Source organism: Choristoneura fumiferana, chromosome 5, assembly GCF_025370935.1.
Source record: "Choristoneura fumiferana chromosome 5, NRCan_CFum_1, whole genome shotgun sequence".
NCBI classification, from domain to species: Eukaryota; Metazoa; Arthropoda; class Insecta; order Lepidoptera; family Tortricidae; genus Choristoneura; species Choristoneura fumiferana.
In genome coordinates, this window is record NC_133476.1 from 19,049,950 (window position 1) to 19,069,822 (window position 19,873).

Sequence of the window (19,873 nt, forward strand, 5' to 3'; positions counted from 1 at the left end):
ATTTCCTAACGTGTTTATAATTGCAATGGCATTTACTCTAAAATTTATTTTTACTTGGGAGCCGTTTGCTCCTAATTGGATTTAAAATTATAATCAAGAAGATATACTTACGATAACTATATAATGAGTAATTTTGATTGAACCCAAACATACCTAAGGTTGGATTATTTTAATTATAGTTTGCTTTCAAATTTTATGTGTAAAAGGTTGTCTTGTGCACCAACATGAAGGCAATAAAATAAAAAGTCTATGGTTTATGGTGCGATTTAAGCTGGCAGCATTTCCCTACTGTCACATCACAACTGTCAATCAAACTTGCGTTGCGAGATGAGTGATCGCTCGCACGTAGTGCGTACTTTCGTATTTATTATTCGGTGGTAAAAAACAACTTTCACTTATATGTGTTACGCGACTCCAAAAAACCATTTTTAATGTGTTGTGAAAAGCTTCATCGAACTACTGAAATTCCTCAGAGGCACTAATGTTGTAATAGCATATTAAAAACATTTCGGAGATGGCTTACAAAAATTGTTGTGTAGTGTTTATAATTTTCGCTTTAGCGATAGTTCAGGCAGTCAGTGACGACACGGAACTGTATCAAACTACGCCTTGCGACAGCAATGTGTGCTTCGAGGCGCTCCATGGAGCTCTGGGTGACTGTTCGTGTAACGTCGATACGATAGATTATTTTAACAATGTCAAGATATTCCCTCGTATACAAAGCTTGGTAAGCAAAGACTATTTTCGCTTCTACAAGGTCAATTTGAAGAAAGAATGCCCGTTTTGGGTGGATGACAGCCGATGTGCCATGAAGTATTGTCATATTAAGACTTGTTCTAAGGAGAGTGTCCCTGGGTATGAAAACGGCTATGAAAACCACATAGATGAATTACCAGCATCCAAGTACACTAAAGAAGCACAATCCAATTGCAATTCTGATACAGACCATGACCCTGACCTGGGTTACCTAAACATGACCATCAGTGCAGCAAGTCAATATGAAATTGCCAAATGGAAAGCTCATGATGATGCTCTTGAGAATTTCTGTGAATGTGATGACAGGGACGCTGAAGCAGAGTATGTAGACCTATCACTGAACCCTGAACGGTACACAGGATATAAAGGTCCATCCGCGCATAGGATTTGGCGAAGCATTTATCAAGAAAACTGCTTTCGCCCTAAAATCAATCCATATGAATCTTTTCCATATGTTTTGAGCTCAGACTTGAGTAATATGTGCTTGGAAAAACGAGTGTTTTATAGAGCTGTCTCTGGAATGCATAGCAGTATTAACATACATCTTTGCTCCAAGTATCTTCTTTCTGAAAAAACTGCTGGCTTTGCAGCTCCCCCCGAGGGTGAATGGGGGCCGAACCTTGAGGAATTCCAGCGCCGCTTTGACCCCTCACAAACTTTAGGTGAAAGTCCAAACTGGCTCAAAAACTTGTACTTTGTCTACTTATTAGAAATGAGAGCTTTAGCTAAAGCAGGACGGTATCTAGAAAGAGAAGAATATTATACCGGGAACCCCACAGAGGATGAGGAAACTCGGGAGGCAATACGGAATATGCTTGGCATTATCTATTCTTTCCCGGACCATTTTAATGAGTCTTCTATGTTCAATGGAGGCAGTCAAGCAAATAAATTGAAAGTAGAGTTCCGTGAACACTTCCGTAATATCTCCAGGATTATGGATTGTGTGGGATGTGACAAATGCAAGTTATGGGGTAAGCTGCAGACACAGGGTCTTGGGACAGCTCTAAAGATTTTGTTCTCTGGTAAATGGGATGGCCCTGAGGATGACCCTGATCAAGGCAGATTACCATTAAGGCACAAAGCACATGAAAGACTGCAGAGAACAGAAATTGTTGCGCTTTTCAATGCTTTTGCGAGACTCTCCAATAGTATAAGAGAGCTAGAAAACTTCCGGAATATGCTCAGGTAAGACACAATTTAATACCTTATGTAGTTTTGCTTTTTAGATCTTGTTTCTGTGTTGGCTAATTTCTAATTTGGTTTTGTTCTATTTCATTCTTAATGATTGTTAGTTAGCACTAAAAATAATACTTTTTTGGTTAGATTTTATTATTATCATCATTGATGGGTTTCACTAAAAATCAAGTATGTTATGAAAGTAACATTAAGAAAAAGCAGAGATGTATTTGGTAGTTTATTTAACTTCAATCAAATTTGGTAAAAAAAAGTATTGTACTTGCTTATCATGAACTTGTTTGTGTATTTGTTAGTCCCAACCAGTTATGCTGTCAAATAATAGAAATCCTCAAAACAATCAATTATCATAGAAGAATGTGTGAGGAAATTCTATGCAATAGTCAGTTAGCCAACTAGAAAGTTACATTGACATAGTGCTGTCAATTATGATAGTGGTTGCATAGTTTTTAGCATTGCATTTACCTCAAACGTGTGAAGCTAGGGTTGCCATATGAAAAAATGAAAAGTCCTGAGAAAAATCCTGACATCACCCTAGAAGTCCGGAGATTTCTTTTAACAGAGATTTGACATAGGTTGAAGGACATGCCAGCGCGGCGCTGCGCCGCGACACATCCATTGTGACACGGATATTATACGAAAGGAAAAAATAATAGTAATTCTAACTACCTATGTACGTTAAGGTGTGCAACTTTTTGGTCAGCCTTTGATTAATAATTGAAACCAAATGACAAAATTAGGTTGTAACTAGTTTAAGCAAATAATTGATTGGGAATAAACATAAATAGTGTTAAAATTTATTCGAGGTATAAAATATACCTATAAATTGGAAAATTCATAAATTACGAAATAATTTTTATTAATGGCTAAGTACTTTTTTAGTTGTAATTCATCCTATGTACCTGCTCATAAAAAACGGTGTAATTAATGTATCATGTAAACAAATATTTCTTTTTCTTCAATGAGGTTATTTCTAAAAATTTGGACACTTGGTAAGTCCGGCAGCAATCCTGACAAAGGGTCAAAAATCCGGACATGTCCAGATAAATCCTGACGTATGGCAACCCTACGTGAAGCAAATGTGTGTTCAATAATGCTTTTAAGTTTTTACCAAGTCCCATATATGTTACTGGCTGGTGGAGGATACATTGGTGGTTGGTAAACTTTTTTAAATTATGAATTAGGACCTTCTGAATACGGGCTGAGGTGTTACCAACATGCTTTGGCATTAGTGAACTTAGGCGAGCATACCTTTTATGCAAGCCCGACAACGCACTAGTAGTCCCAAAGGTGCTGTAGGTGTCCAAGGGCTGCGGTGATGTACCATCAGGTGAACCGTAAGCTTGTTGGCTGTAGTATAAAAAAGGTTTTACTTCAGATTAGAGTCTGAACAAAACTAGTATTTGCAGCCGAAACCGAATTTCGGTTTGTCTTTTAGTTTAGAGAAACAGAGACCGAAACTAAATTAGAGTGATTTAAGTAATTTAATATATTTTTTAAAGTTGTCTTTTTATTGAAAATGCTATTTGAAAATCAATAAATCTTACTTAAAATTCAAAACCATCATAATATTACCTAATTACTGTACCCCATCGTAATTTAATTATTACTTAATGATCTTAAATGTAGTTCACTATAGAATTTTTCAGTAAAAAGAAACTCAGGTCCTTTTTTTAATGCAGAAAAAATGGTGAATCCTTTTTTTGAAGACAGTTAAAAAAATATGTAAAACTGGCTATTTCTCTAAATGACGCAAGAAATTACATCGCGTCTAAATTCTGCCAAATAATCGCTGTTTTAGTAGGATTGTGACATAACTAAAAATATTTTTTTCCAGGAGAGCCGTTAAAAAAACACTAACTAAAGCATCAATGCATCATGTCTGTGCAATTTACCATGCATGCCAATAGTAATATTATAAGAGAGTGACGAGCTTAAAGGGTATTTCCTGAACAAAACGGACACATCCATACAATATTTTGGGGACACATCTGGAGACCCTGTTTTTCCAGCTCGGAATCATGGACTGAGTCTACCTTCCAAATTTTGTTGAAATCTGAGATAAACTCAGGGTACAACGGTAGATAGGAATGCCCAAAACCTTTGCTATGATGCTACCAATATACTGCTTATATCACGATTAACTAGAGTCGTATTCCTACGTTGTACAAATCACGTAGCACACTAAACCTGAGTCATTGCACTTTCATATAGGAGCAGGTGTTTTTTTAACGCAGAATTTGTCAACAGACAGCTATATTTAGTAAAATATTTTGGCAATGAAAGTCACATGTTTCATAATATTTCGTCAGTCCAAACAATTTGGCATAATTTAAAAAGAGAAGTATAAGGAGTCATGTAATGTTTTATGGGGGTTGTTGCTCGGGCTGGTGCAAAGGTCTTTGATTGATGACACGCAAATGTTACGATGGTAAATGAAGAACGATAGTTAGGTCACGTAGGTGTCGGTAACTATAGTCGTGAGTCAAACCTTTGTTGATCTCAAAGAACTGACGTGGCCCAAACAAAACCGCGTTGCGTAATAACGGGAAAAACACTGCGAATTTTATCACTGTACTTATTTAGATAACTATAAAAGTTTTAAGTGCTCGAGTGTTTATAAATAGGCGTGACAATGCAAAATTTCCGTCGAATAGCAACGCATTGTTTTGGCAAAATTTTAAATGTGTTTTTTTTTTGTTCAATTCTCAACGCAGTTCGCATAAAGAAACACCGAAGCAAAATATCTTTGGCAGCGTTCAGGAGCATTCAAACGACAAACACAAGGTGAAAGAACACTGCTCTTCAAGCGGAGCCAAGCCGCAAATATGGAGTTAGATCGTGTCATTGTCAATTCGTAGAATGTATGAAGATAATGAATTTATTTAAATATTGGCGTAAACAGGAAATGAAAGTAATTATTTTCCAAGTGATATTTGATCTCGGTGCGTTATCTTGCTTTGCATTACTGACGTCACTGTTATGTATGTAGTTTAATATTAAGTCTTATCTAAACAGCACATGGCATTGATTATCGGTAGAGGTATTAAAAATCGATCAGTTGCATTTGTTTCGATGCAAATTGTAAATTGTATATTTTCCGCAGTATAATTTTGCTGAACCCTGACTATTGGTATGAGTATAATAATTATAATTAATTATGGGTATTATTAAGTGACGTTAAAACCTGCGGTTCAACTTAATGAAGTATTTTCAAATAAAGGCTGTATTTCTTGTGCTGGTTAATAATATTAAGATTGTTTTTTGGAGTCTCCAAAAAGACTCCAAAAACCAATCTTAATTTGATTGCTTGATAACGACATCTCTTGTCCGGGTGAGTGGTTAGTTCCAATGGAATGCTGAAAGTTTCTCGATGAGGGCTACAGCATAGATGTCGCTAGTGTCGCTGCTTAAGTGACTAAATAAGAAACAAACAAGCTGAGATATGTGGTGTAAAGTGGTGGTGTAGCGGTATAGCACGTGGCACGGAATGCCGAGGACCTGGGTTCGATTCCCAGCGCTGGTCTATTTTTCTGGTTTTTCTTTGCATCTATGTTTCAGTTTGTATTTTCGATATGGGTTAATAATAAACGCCACTTCAATACTTATGTACTATCGAATCGAACACTCACTAAACTGGTTATATATGAGAAATGCTCACATTCAAGGAAACTGAATCACATACCAGGGTGGAACCTTTGTGCTACTAATGTCACGTTGACATCCCATACATCTGCCAAAGAAATCATAGCGAAATTGGTTATGAAAAGGTTCCACCTTGGTACGTGATTCAGTTTCCACGACTGTACAGTCGCCATAAGATATTTCGGAGCGGCCAAGGTGGTCTAATATATCGGCACGTGCACTCTATTATTAAGGTATTAGAGTTCATGTATCGATATTTTTGACCACCTTGGCTTTATAATTGACTTTATTAACTTAAATTGTTCAAACGCATCGCATCGACTTTCTATTTACGCCAATATTAACCAGATCATCACAAAGCTAATTTATTAATGTCCAGTGACAAGTTTTGAGCTTATTTATAACGCAGAGTAAAGCTGAATATAGGTAATGGAAACAAAGCCCAAATATATTTTTAACCACTTATATGTAATCTACATAAAAGCCGTGGTGGCACATAAAAGCCGTGGTGGCCTAGTGGTTTGACCTATCGCCTCCCAAACAGGTCGTGGGTTCAAACCCCGGCTCGCACCTCTGAATTATTCGAAATTCATGTGCGGAATTACATTTGAAATTTACTACGAGCTTTGCGGTGAAGGAAAACATCGTGAGGAAACCTGCACAAACCTGCGAAGCAATTCAATGGTGCGTGCGAAGTTCCCAATCCGCACTGGGCCCGCGTGGGAACTATGGCCCAAGCCCTCTTGTTCTGAGAGGAGGCCTGTGCCCAGCAGTGGGACGTATATAGGCTGGGATGATGTAATCTATGTAGATCAAAACATTGTCACATAAAGCAGCGCCAGCTTCATAAGTAACGTCCTAGTTTTTCAGGCTTCATTGCAGCTCCTAGAAATTATTCTCATAATCTGAATGGCAAAATCAGATGTTTATATTACAGAATAACAATGAATTAATTGCGTCTATTGTTACGTGACTGTGAAATGCACGTCATCAGTTACTGACTACTGAACAGGTATAAATAAAGACGCAATATAACATATAGTTTCTTTCTAGTAATTAAAAACCTTGACATTGCCTATATTCAGCGTTACCTCATGCCGAATGTTGTATTTAAGGACTTAGGTGTAAGAAAATATAGAACTAAATTAATTTGTATCAAAATTTATTTTTAATTGATTAATTGATGGTACTTTATAAAGTGTTTTATAAAAATAGGATTTCAAAATTGTGAAATGGCTGCTGACATACTATTTTTTTTTTGCATCATAGATAGACAATATCTAGTCACAATACAATATTTGAAATCCGAAGTGCAATAGAAATCCGCCCTGGTTTTTAATATTTTTTTTATATTAGTTGTGTCAAATATCCAATTGTAAATAATGGATTTAAAACACCCTTGTCTCCCTAAGATAAATATCCCTCCAGGCAAACATCTTTACTTAATTAAGATTTACTCGTAATTTAGCCAGAAATTTCTTTGAGGCAATTTGAGAAATTCGTACGTTTTTTACCATATGTTAATAAATATTTCCTCAAGCGAAATTTCACCAATAAAGTTCATGCCTTCTAAAAGATATATCAATGATATTAATTACACTTCAAACTGTACTTTCACACTGGCAACAATTTGCCTGAAATGCTAAATTATGAGTCTAAAGCATGTTGCATTTTTTCGATATAATCCTGTGGTTACTTTGACAGTGTTAATGGACAACGGGCGTAAACCGCAGTTACATATATTAATTATTTGTTTAATTCTATGGATTTACCTCGGTTTTTGTAAAGAGTTTTAAAACTATAGTTGTGTACCTTGATCTTGATTCCGTCGGTACATTTGGCTTGAGCTCAAAATATTATTTTATTACAATTACTTACTCCAATGCTTGCCAAGAGTGTTATACGGTTTTACTAACAGGGCCCGATTGCATAAAAAATTACAAGCAAATAGTATTAGTGAATTTCAATACAAAATCGCTAATACTATGAACTTGTACTCGTAATTTGTTATGCAATCGAGCCCTGTTTGCCAATTTTAACTAGTTCTAAAACGTCTTAAAATCAGAAAATCATTTGTTTTGTGTCTCGCCACTAGATATATTTTTGTATTTAATTAAAACAAAACATCAAGAGGCTAAAATTAAGTAGGTATACATAATTTCCTTTTTGGTCAGTTTGTTGCTCTATTTAGACTTCAGTGGCGAAGCTAGTGGAGATTTCAAATTATATTTCAGTTAATAAAACGTAGAACTGTATATTTTGCAGTTTACTTGCTCTAAATTGTTTGTCACAAAACTGTCACAAAATTTTACTCAGCCGAAATATTAAGTATTAATTAGAATAATTCAATTATTACAATATAAGTACATTATATACCTAGCATTTTAAACAGTGATAAATTGTGAATATTTTATGTTACTTGTACAAATATGTTCACTTAATCTTCCCAAGTTTTAAATTTGAAATATTTATGCTTCAGTGCATTAAATTCCTCAATTGTTGTTAATCTAATTTTCTTAATTTTTTTTAATGTTACTATATTTTTATGAATTTAGGTAGTATAAAGCAGCGTTTCCACCAATAATGTGCGAGGATGTGGCGCGAGGGATGTGTTTTTCATTAACCAACTAGCTGTTGCCCGCGGCTTCGCCCCCGTTGTATTTTTTCTGTATTTTCTTCCATAAAAACCTTCTCCTGACAGTAACGAACACAACAAAAAAGAATTAGCGAAATCGATCCAGCAGTTCCCGAGTTTTGCGCTTAGCAACTCATTTTACGATTTTTTATTTTTTTTATATAGATAGAAACGCTTCATTTACACATCCTCGCACAGCACATCTCCAGTGGAAACAGCGGAGCGGAGCGAGGCGAGGTATCTATTTGTAAATGAAAAACATATACCTCGCAACGCATCCTCGCGCATCTCTGGTGGAAACGCTGCTTGATGATTTAATGTTTCCTAATTAACATCGCTCTTGTTAAAATTGCCAATACGGCAACCATATTTTGGCTTAATTTATGAGCATTTGTACCTACCTACTATGATAAAGTTCAGAGTGAAGTTATTATTTTCAATGCAAAATGTTCAACAAATACATAACTTGCGACATGTAAATAGTCATGCCATTTGTCAATTAAGTAATAGTGCTAAAAAATTATTTGATCCCTGATTTGGTGACGCCGATGCTGTGTCAACTAGAATTTGAAACTTAATGTCAATCAGCGACATCAGCTTTAATGTTTGTCCCAAATTTAGACAAAGATTAACTTATGTCAATTAACAGATACGACAGTCGTGTTTGACAGCCGTATGAATATAATTAAATACCAGCCGGCTCAATATAGCCTAACCCGCCTCACGCGGCGGCAGTGCTAGTAGCCTAGTAGCAGTCAATGAATTTTCTAATGACAACTGCTAAAGAGAATAGAATCATTACGTACCAACTGAAGCGGTTGGAAAGTACTCCATTGTATAGCCTCCTGAGTCCTGACATTTTTTAACAAACTTATTTTTTCAATGAACAATTTGTACTTTATAAAGTACATTCGGTCGTTATTCTTAGTGTTAATTGCAATGGTCCTTTATAAAGTACGCGAGGACTTAGGAGGATAGATTAACGGAATACTGGCGTTAGTTCCAGTCAGATAAGTTTGTACTTCAACTTAATGGACAAATGACAGATTTCACGCTTTCTTCACCAGCGTCGCAATAATGGGTTTTTTAATTGAAATGCCTCGGATACACCGTATCAGAAAAACGTAAACCACTGTAATAACTTTCATAATGGATTTATTGACGTTTTATCTCCGTAACGAGGTGTGGATCAATCAATTTTACAAGTCAACTTGAAGTTGATCTTTGATTTATTGCGATCTTAAATGTTTACCTGTGATTTTAAGGTCTAATGTGATCATGACAAAATTATTTATTTCTTATTTATATTAATAAATGTTTTATAATTCACTTTGTCATACTTATTTATCCTAGCCAGAACAGTTAGCATGTTGTCTTACATCTAAAAGTAGCATTCCAATGTTGACAACCGCGACCGCCGACCGCGACCAACTGCTTAGTACCTCTTCACCGCCACAAAACAAACGAAGTGACGTGGCACTGTACGCCACAGAAAAACCAGCGACAAATCAACTTTATTTTTAATTCTATTGCGGAATGATTAATTTCGAGTTGAATGTTTGTCATTGTACATTTTAGTGCCATCTACGAAGACGCCTGATTTTGTCAAAATTAGACATTAATGACATTGTAATAAGAACCACGGCACACGTCATCGTGAATGAATTTACTGGATGACTGACGGTGAAGAGGTTAATAAGAAGCACTGCGATGGATGCAACGCAACCCAAGCGAGCGCGTTCGCGACTAAGTTCATACTAATCAGTGGGTCGTGCGATCCGGTTGCGGTCGCCATCTGATTTCGGATACCTTTACCTCTTTCTATCAAACGGCATAAGATGGCGGAAGAGAGAGAGAGAGATGATGAATAAGATTGGCTACATGCCGCTGTCCTATTTCTTCATTATGTTGCTGGATGCAGTACGATAAGGGTCTTGGTTCATGTTATTAATGTAGGTACCTACTTTATGCAAAAGTACAGTGTCATTTTGGTTTCGTTATTTCAACCATGTATAACGTGCCCGCATATAGAGGTGCAAGATATTCGTCCTTGTGATTAGTTGTGACCATTGGTAGTTAGCAAACTAAAAAGAAAGATATACTTTTATATGCCGTGGCTAATTCTCTAAAGTGTGCTATGCTACTGTTATAAAACAGACTAATCTAGTGTTTGTATTGTGTTTTCGGTAGATCGGTAACTAATCAAAACTAACTTTCGTATAACAATAGTAGTTTTTATTCCTCTAATTCAATTATTTATGAGAGTTTTACTCGTTTACAGATCACATCAAGAGCAACCCGCTTTTCTGTCATGCACCACGGGTCTAGTATGAAGCACCTGCATTTTATATTACATAATTTGTTTTTAATAACTTTATAAAGTTTTACCTTTATTACTGGGTTCTTTTTCACATTTGAATCGTTTTTAACAATCAATTGGCCTATTATATTTTTCATCATATTTGCTCGTAAACAGTGTCGTAACATGCAGGCTAGCTTGGTTGCAACTCCCCAAATAAAACCCTCGACCTTAATGTGCTTGTCATGAAGCCCGTGGTCGGTATATTAATCATTGCCCGTACTAATTTTCTTGTCATGAAGCCCAAGGTCGGTAAATGAGTCAGTGCCCGTACTGATGGCGCTGCGCGCGCTGCTGCAGGACCACATGCACACGCACGTTGCAGCGCATGCTGCGGGGAGGGGTAGGGGGAGGGCGACGCTGCCAATAGCGCAGCCTAAAGTGTCGCCAATATTTAGAACAATCATATTTTTTCTTTTAGAAATATAAAATTTTACTCGCAAATGTGATGAAAAACATTGTATGTCGCACGGGCGGTACTAGAATTACGAACATCGACTCATTAAAAGCTTCGGGCTTCATTAAGGACTTCGGGCTTCTAATAGACTCTCGTTCGTAATTCCTTATTTACCGCCCTTAAGACACAATGTACTAATAAGTCACGTGAGCCCAATATGGTCAACTTACGTGTTTGTATTTTTTTTTAACTTCTTGTTAAGGCTTTATTTATTTATTTAATACCTTAATATATATTTTGAGATATTATATGTATTTATATAGTATATTTATTTTGAGACGTTTAGTACGTGAGCGTATCAAGACGCGGAAACTTTTTAAAAATGTTGCTTTGTCTAAAAATGTCGAAAGATTTCTTCGATCATAACAGAATCATATTAACTGTCTCTCCGATTATTGGTCACACTGTTTCATACATATCTTTCCATGTTTATTTTTATGATTATAAAGAAGTTTCACACTGGCTTAATGTCAGGGCGTCGCAGGCGTGCGCGAGATAAATTTTGCGTGGCCCTATGATGGCACACCATATTTGACCGATTCTTAAATGAGCCAAAAAACCGCCAAGAGCGTGTCGGACACGCCCGAAATAGGGTTCCGTAGCCATTACGAAAAAATTAAGATATATTTTGTAAGGATTCGTATTTTGTACGGAATATTCCAAGTTTAGGTATATTTTATACCTTAGGCTGCTATTTACTCTTAAACTACTAATAATTCTCAAGAAAAATTAACCGGTATAGTTTTCCTTGTAAGTTTGATATACTTACTACCATCCTGAATTTTTGGACGCTCGATTTCAATGAAAATTTGCACTTTAAAGTTGATTATTTTGCAAACAAACTACTGAATCGAAAAATTTTAGCAACCCCCTAATGGTTTTAAAAGATCTATCCAACGATACCCCACACTACAAGATTGGATGAGAAAAAAAAATCAACCCTACTTTGGGGGGTTTTTAAAACCTTAATTTTTTTTTAAATCTTTTATTGTACAATTTTGTCGGCATAGTTTACATATATTTTCGTGCAAAAACACAGCTTTCTTGCATTGACAGTCCCTGAGCAAAGCCGCGGACAGACAGACAGACATGGCGAAACTATAACGGTTCCGTTTTTGCCATTTTGGCTACGGAACCCTAAAAACGAGAAACTTTCGAGGCGCCAGGCCCCCTAGACCATAGATTACTAATATATAATAGCTCCTTGGACCGCGAGGTGGTATTACTTGTATTAGGATGTGGCCCACGTCGCCTACAGCCGCGTATCCATTAGAGCAGCCTCAGGCCGAGCACCGCGAGCCGAGCCATATTTTGTCGGTTTTTTGGCCGTGCTCAAAGGAGCCTCAGTCTGAGCCGTGCCTTTGGCAGCGTCTCCACTTGCGCGGCCTCGGAGCGAGGCAGCCGCTCGGCCCGAGGCTGCCTCTAGTGGATACGCGGCTTACGCCTAGCGTTGCCTCAGGGGAGGCTACTACGAAATTCGAAGTTCGTATCGTACTGTCCCTCTTAGTCTCAGTGTTAAATATCAGCGTTAGCGAGGCGGCAAGACGAAGTTCGAATTTTGCACTTCATAGTATAGGGCCTGCTTAATGGTCAATTATTGCGAGTCTGTACAATCTGTACATAGTCATATTCATTAGTAATACTAACAACTGATGGATCCTAGTTATCTGAATAAATAAATTTTATTATTATTATTAGGAACAGAACACTTAGAATCACATTTTTGGAACTAAACATTTAAATCTTTTGTTTACCAATTTAACCGCTTCCGGTATTGGAGTATCATATCAAACTTATTAGGCCCCGCTGTTGCTTAAGACCGGATGCACAATTTAACCATACTCGTTACTTAACATACATGGAGTTCGATAAAGGTGTGTCTTCACAGCATGCATGCCTGCGCCTTTATCAAATGCACGTGCTGTGATACACGCCCTTCGCCGTCAGTTTTTGTCGTAACGTAACAAGCGTCTCGGAAGTCTTTCACGTCAATCAAAGTTTCAAGTAGGTAATTAAGATATATTTTTATAAGATTCGTATTTTGCGGAATATTAAGTTTAGGTACCAGGTGGATACTCTTAAACTAAACAATACGTTATAGTTCCTTGTAAGTTTGATATCTTATAATCGTGTTACCCACCAGAATTTAAAGTTCGCATTGGAGTCCTGACAACGCCGCGAAGGACAGACATGGCGAAACTATAAATTGCCATTTTGGCTACTGAATAAAACGAGTATTCGAGGCTCCTAGACCATAGATTACTATATATAATAGCTTCTTGGACCGCGAGGTGGTATTACTAGTTTTAGGCTGTGGCCCACGTCGCTTACGCCTAGCGTTGCCTCAGGGGAGGCTACTACAAAATTCGATAATCGAAGTTCGTATCGTACTGTCCCTCTTACTCCCAGTGTTAAATATCAGCGTCAGTGGGACGGCAAGACGAAGTTCGAATTTTGCACTCCGTAGTATAGGGCCTGCTTAATGGTCAATTATTGCGAGCTGTACCTGTACATACTAGTCATATTCATTAGGAACAGACCACTTTGAATCACATTTTTGGAACTAACCATTTAAATCTTTTGTAAACAACCAACTTTTAACGACACTAATCTTCCGCGACATTTTTCAAACAATTGCAGATTTTTTAAGTGAACATGTTTTTTCCGTAATTTAATAGATGGTGTACATGAATACATGCCATTCTACGCAAGTCCAATTATTAAACGTGAAATATCTTGTTGGAGTACGATTTTTTGGTAAAAACGCCCAAATGTCGGTAAAAAAGTTATTGACCCGTTTACAATTTAACAGCTTCCGGTATTGACGGCTATCGTATCAAAGTTATTATGTTGCTTAAGAATGCACAATTTAACCATATCGTTACTTAACATACATGGAGTTCGATAAAGGTGTGTCTTCACAGCATGCATTTTTATCAAATGCACGTGTTGTGATACCCTTACCGTCAGTTTTTGTCGTAACGTCTCGGAAGTCTTTCACGTCTATCAAAGTTTCAGTAGGTAGGTGTATCTTACTGTGAGAACCGCTTCGCTGATTTAAGGTTCGTACAGTGTGGAGGTGGAGGAACTGCATGAACACGCATATCTTCCCTAAACAGCTATCATAAGGTTGCGGGTGAGCAAAGAAGTTATCAGTTCATAATAAATGATATTGTAACGGATAACTCACGTCCTAAACCGAGTTTAGCTCGACATGTTTCGGGCTATTTCGTAGCCCTTCTTCTCAGGAGCACGCGACTCGGCGGCTGCCGCAACCGCACACCTCACGAGAGCCCCCGCCGTGAGTCTCACGGTAGTTTCATGTTCAGAGTTATCAGTTCATGTTTTTTCGTTATTTTTGTTCTTTATTTTATTACGGCCCCCATAACGACCCCCCAAAAAGGTCACGATGCACGTGTTGAAAAACGCTGTACTTATCTATAAACAAGGTGCAAAAAATTTGCTCGTGAGTGAACGATTCATGGAAATTCCAAGCCCTTCTATTTGCACTCGAAGCCCAATTATTTGCCTTTTACTTGATAAAAAATAATGGACTATTATCGCACCATAGAAAATTGAAGATAACACACAGGTAGGCGGTAATTTAGATAGCGAGCGCTCGAGCTAGTGAAAGTGGTATTATAGTTCATATGAAATGCAAAATTCAAACTTCGTATCTTGCCGTCTCGCTGACGCTATCATTATTTAATACGAGAATGAGAGAGACGGTAAGATACGAACTTCGATTTTCGAATTTCGTAGTAGCCCCCTGATGCGATTAAACCTTTTCTGAAATACTTACCAACATCTTAAGATGCATCCAATGATGTTAGAGCCCCCTGCGCATGGGGGCGATAGTTCCATACATTTTGACACTAACCTTGGGTTAACAGTTAACTCTGTGTTAAGTAGTAGGTATCCTACAAGCCGTGGTTTCAACTCTGACATTTCCGGAACTTATGTGCGAAATTACATTTGAAATTATTAACCATGAGGTTTACAGTGAAGAAACGCATCGAGAGGAAACCTGCATAAGCCTGTGCAAAAATTCTATGCTGTCTGTAAAATTTCTAATGCACATTGGCCCGCATGAAAACATGGCCCAAGCCCTCTGGTTCTGAGAAGGGGCCTGCCCTGCCGAATCAAACCGAGAATAAACTCGTTTCGCGTATTTATTTAAAATACTGTTTCAATCTAGATGTTAGCACAATTTTCGGTTGTTTTTTCGTTTTAGGTACTTAAATTTCCAATGCGAAAAAGTAGGTAGGTATCTACCCGCCTATTTGGATGTTTTGTGATGGTCTCCGTATTTAGATATTATGGCAAATAGACGGGATCTTCTAGTACTTTCAGAACCAGATCTATAATAGAATTTAAACTCCCAATCTATCTATGTGGCGTTAATCTGTTCGTTAATCTGTGGGTAAAAGGTTAAATCAAACAAAAGGTCACTTGGGAACGGAATCGTTTATTGAACCCATCTGTTACAGTTAAATCATACAGTTACTCTACACATTTTGTACTGTTCAAAGTACCTACCTATCTCAAGTATTCTATTTCTTAGGTTAGAATGTACCAACAAATGCACCGATTATCAAGGAATAGGTTTTCATATAATTTTATCTGATTTATTCGAATTGTGCTCCAAAATTCATTGGTAGTTACCAATCACAGTACTTCCCGGATCCTACGAATACAATACAATGGATACATAGAATACGTTTCATGATGAAATAAATATGCCAATTTGTTTATTAATCATTATATAATTTGATAGTGATAGAATAAGAATGAAAATAGGTATGACGTTACTAATGGTAAACAATTGAATCGCGATTACTATACAATACAATACTTACTCGTACAGGTTCGTTTCAGTCAAGGTCTAAAATAAAACAAAACAATGCCGGAAGTTCAAATTTCGGGGCAGGCAACCACTTTTATATAGTTTCCGGTGATCACTTACTATATTATATTATCTTTCAAATGTGATTGTAAATAATTATTTGTCTTTTTTATATGAACCTGATCGCTGCAGTCCCAAAGGGAATTTAGCGAAACCTCTTGTTCCTCCATCATCATAGAGGAAACTATGCATTAGGACCAAGATTAAGTAGAGCTTAGATCCATGTTTGGATTGGGCGTTATAAGTCAGACAATCTTTTATTAAACCAAAAGTATATAAAAGTGATCCAATCCCCGTTCGTTCATAACACAAATACCAAATACACCATATCATTACGTAGGTAATCTATACTAATAAGTTAAATATTTTAGATATCGATCGTTTCGCTTCGTTTATATTTATCAATAATTAATAATAGGTATAAATCTTCCTTTATTGTCTTCAATATTTACCATTAAACAAAGCTGGGGTTAAATGGAAATATAAACTGAAACTGTGTCAGTCTAACAAGTGTCAGAGTAAAACATCCCTTTTCATAGGTAGAGCAACAACCGCATCCCGAGCTACCCCCACTTATACTCTGTGGGGTGAAGTGGGATAACAAAGTTTCTTTCCCATTTGTAGTTTGTAGAGAATAAATTCAAAAATACTAATTAATAAATAAGATTTAGTCAAAAGAGGAAAGTAGGTAAAAGAGAGAACTTAACTTTTTTGCCGATCGTACCCGAAAAGGGTAGGAATGCTACTTATTGAGCGGCTGTTGAGTAATATCGACGCTTGCAGTTGTAAGATTTCGCATACACTATCGCATTCTAATAACAAAAGTGCACGAAGCACGTTACATCTTGTCCACGGCTGTTGCCAACGTATCGACACTAACTGACGAGCTTTGTCTGAGCTGCCACTAACGCGTCGACGGCTTTTATCAGCGCATTGACGGCTGCCTTCTCCTGGTGGCGACGGCTAAAGATGCCTTTGCCACCCGCTAATATAACGCTAATTGTGGTTGTTGCTCGAACCTATTTACCTATTTTTGAGCGAGCGAGTGTCGTGTAAAATAGTTTTGGTTGAGCTTGGAACTAAAACAAGTTAGAAAGGGCTAACTGACCGAACAACTACTAAAACAATTTTGTCATTAGACCTGACCAGATGGCCGAAATTTGAGCCATCGTCCGCCCATAAGAAGCAGCATTCATTTGTTTTTATTAACGGTGACATTAAGGACAGTTATTACACTTTGTTTTAAATGGATCTGTGGACCGATTCTTGACATCAAATCTGTGAAAAAACGATACAAACGTGGAGAAAGAATAGAATATTGTGAACATACGTATAGTACTTAATGTAGGCAATTTTACCAATGATATTTCGATGCATGTGATTTCAAAAACCAGTAATCTAGGACTTAGGCAAATCTACCGGTAGAGAGAGGATTTTTTCAGGTCAGCTAACTGATTGTGCAATGTTATCACAGTTGTTCAGTCAGCTAAGCCGGAGACAGAAGTAGGTATATAAAATATAGGAATCAAAAGTCTAAATGGATAAGGTGTTCAAGAATATCTAAAAACACTACGCCTCTGAATGAAAAATTTCGAACACCTATCTTGATTTGACATTATATTTGTCTAAATAACATATCTAAGTATCTGAATGGCTCGCATTGAATTACGAATAGGGATTAGAAAGTGACGATAAGTATGCAATAAAAATATTAACAAGTTTCAAGGTTTATAACCGTATCCAATTAAAGAACATAGAAATAGTTTTGCTTGACACTGTTTTGCTTGACTATAAGACTAATGCCAACTCAACATTAACAAGCCTTAAAATATTTATTATTATTATTACAATTGTTTTTGACGGAGTTGCTTGTCGAGTATCTAACTTCGTCTGTGAATTTAACTGACTTGTTTAACTGTAATATTTGAATGTAAAGTATAATTATTCAATTTAATACCAGTTTCAAATCTGCCGCCCTCATAGTTGCCAACATTAAAATAATTGTTCGATGTGTTGTGTTGATTTAAATGTCTTCACTAATAAAAATACTAAATATTAACCGTTTCTAGATATTTTTGAATGCGGCATTTCAATACATTTCAACATCCGCCAAAAATTTAACTGCGTCATTCGCGGACATATTTTGCACTACAAGTTCCACTGACTTCCCAACCGATGGCGATTCCCAATCGTAAAACGAAAACCATGTTTCTAATTTATTTTGCCCGAGATTCATTGCAGAGGTAGATAGTAATAGTACATAATGAGTACCAATCCAAATCGTGTTCTTTACTAGTTTTAAAGTCAAGCAATTTTATAATGTCTATTAAATAGATGTATAATAAATAAGAACTCCATGATATGTACCTAATTATACCACAAACGATCGAAAACCCGCAAATGATACAAGTCCATAAATAGCATCAATGACAGTAATATTTATATACACTTAACATAGTTTAGTACCCTTCGATTTTAATGGATTTTTGTATGGTTAATCGATTATTCTATAATATAGATGACTATCCTTTATAATTAATAGGTGTAGTTACTAGCTCGTTACCTACTTGAATAAATCATCGTCATTATTTACATAAGTACCTAATAGTAAAACCGCGTGGCGGCGGTAGAGCGTTGCTAAAATTCAGACATGCGACCCATGCACTCATATCCTAAAGTTGCAAGGTATTTTCATAAACTGACACTAGGCATTGATAACAGCGCCATCTATAATCAGATCTCGTTACTAGTAACGCGCTATGGTCGCCACGCGCTACACAATTACTGAAAAAACACATTATTTTTCACCCTAGAACCAACAGCTGAAAACGCTTCGTTCGGTTACAAATGAAACCATTTAAATGTATATGAAAATAAGTGGGACTTACAGTATATACAAAAATATCACATTACTTCGAGGCCGCAGCTTTCATTATCTTAGTAATTAGTTCGTCTTGTTACCTAAGTCGTTCGAAGCGTAAGCAAGACATCGCTGAGAGTAATCAACCGTTCGTAACTATTGTTATAGAAGCTGTAGTTGCTTGTACAAGCCGTGTGCAAGCGCATAAACACAGATAAAACAATCAAATGAAACTTTGCAAAACAGGATCGTGAATTTCATTCAAATGCGAAATTTTGTTACACAACCGAAATAAAAGAGTTTTACCAATTTGTACATGAAAACATCCTCAAACATGGCTCAGACCACTTCTTCCTACACCTACGTAATAAAAAACGAGGAAGATTTTAAAGACTAGGTGCTTCGTCATAGTTTCAAGTTAACGTTAAGAGTGAAATGACTACACCTAAAGTAGGTAGATTATCTCAACCCTGATTTTGCCTGGAGTTCCAGTTGAATTTTCCAATAAAATTCATCGTCATCAACGCAGGCAAAATCAGAATAGGAGTTACAAATATTTAGTAAAACCGTCGCTAGCTCCTCCAAGCTGCAGCCTTAGCAGCAAGACAACGCTACACTAAAAAAAAACTATTTGGCTTACCCATAATTTACATGCTACGCGGAAGCGGACATCGAACACTGCACAGTTTATCACATAGAAAAATATAATTTGGGGGTTATTGCTAAGATTAACAGTCTTTGGTCTCCGTGGGGGAGATGTCGTCTAGGAAGTCGAAGGTAGCGACGGCGGCTCGTTCCCTGTCGCCGTAGCGGACGAAGAAGCCGTCTCTGCCGATGATGGAGGGGCGGCGCGTGCGCGGGAAGCGCAGCACGGCCAGCCCGCGGCTGCGCAGCGCGGCGGCTGCAAGCGAACACGTCACTACGGGCGCATGCCCTCTGACGAGACGAGACAACGCGTGAGGCAAGCCCCGCAGGCCCTCACTGAGCCTCATCTCGCTACCGCCTCTCACACACTTATACTGGACAGGCTACTGGAAACTTTGCTCCTTACTTGAACGGGA

The 19,873-nt window shown here is 37.2% G+C and overlaps 2 protein-coding genes across 8 annotated transcripts in view; one reads left to right on the plus strand and one right to left on the minus strand.

Moving 5' to 3' along the window:
• The first annotated feature begins 303 nt into the window (after positions 1-303).
• Ero1L (endoplasmic reticulum oxidoreductin-1-like protein) lies at positions 304-10,623 on the plus strand. Of its 2 annotated transcripts, none has more exons than XM_074088277.1 (2): positions 304-1,941; positions 10,512-10,623. In XM_074088277.1, exons 1-2 carry the CDS (start codon positions 515-517, stop codon positions 10,561-10,563), a joined length of 1,479 nt encoding a protein of 492 aa, XP_073944378.1. In that variant the 5' UTR covers positions 304-514; the 3' UTR covers positions 10,564-10,623. The 2 variants fall into 2 exon arrangements, with proteins under 2 accessions (XP_073944378.1, XP_073944377.1); XM_074088276.1 differs by lacking the exon at positions 10,512-10,623 and adding an exon at positions 4,668-9,559.
• A 4,871-nt stretch (positions 10,624-15,494) lies between these two features.
• The window catches only part of LOC141428332 (uncharacterized), a 609,788-nt gene continuing 605,409 nt past the window's right edge, over positions 15,495-19,873 (minus strand). For 5 of the 6 annotated variants that reach the window (XM_074088283.1, XM_074088284.1, XM_074088282.1 and 2 more), the window contains one exon: positions 15,495-19,713. In XM_074088283.1, the coding sequence (XP_073944384.1) occupies positions 19,541-19,713 (173 nt within the window). In that variant the 3' untranslated portion in view covers positions 15,495-19,540. Of the gene's footprint in view, positions 19,749-19,873 lie in introns of all 6 variants that reach the window. The other variant, XM_074088285.1, reaches the window with a different exon arrangement.

What these genes read in the sequence shown, in the direction of transcription:
- Ero1L (XM_074088276.1), top strand. Translation starts at nt 515, where the DNA reads ATGGCTTACAAAAATTGTTGTGTAGTGTTTATAATTTTCGCTTTAGCG. An exon ending in AACTTCCGGAATATGCTCAG is followed by an intron (nt 1,942 to 4,667) that starts GTAAGACACAAT and finishes TTCTCAACGCAG; the next exon opens with TTCGCATAAAGAAACACCGA.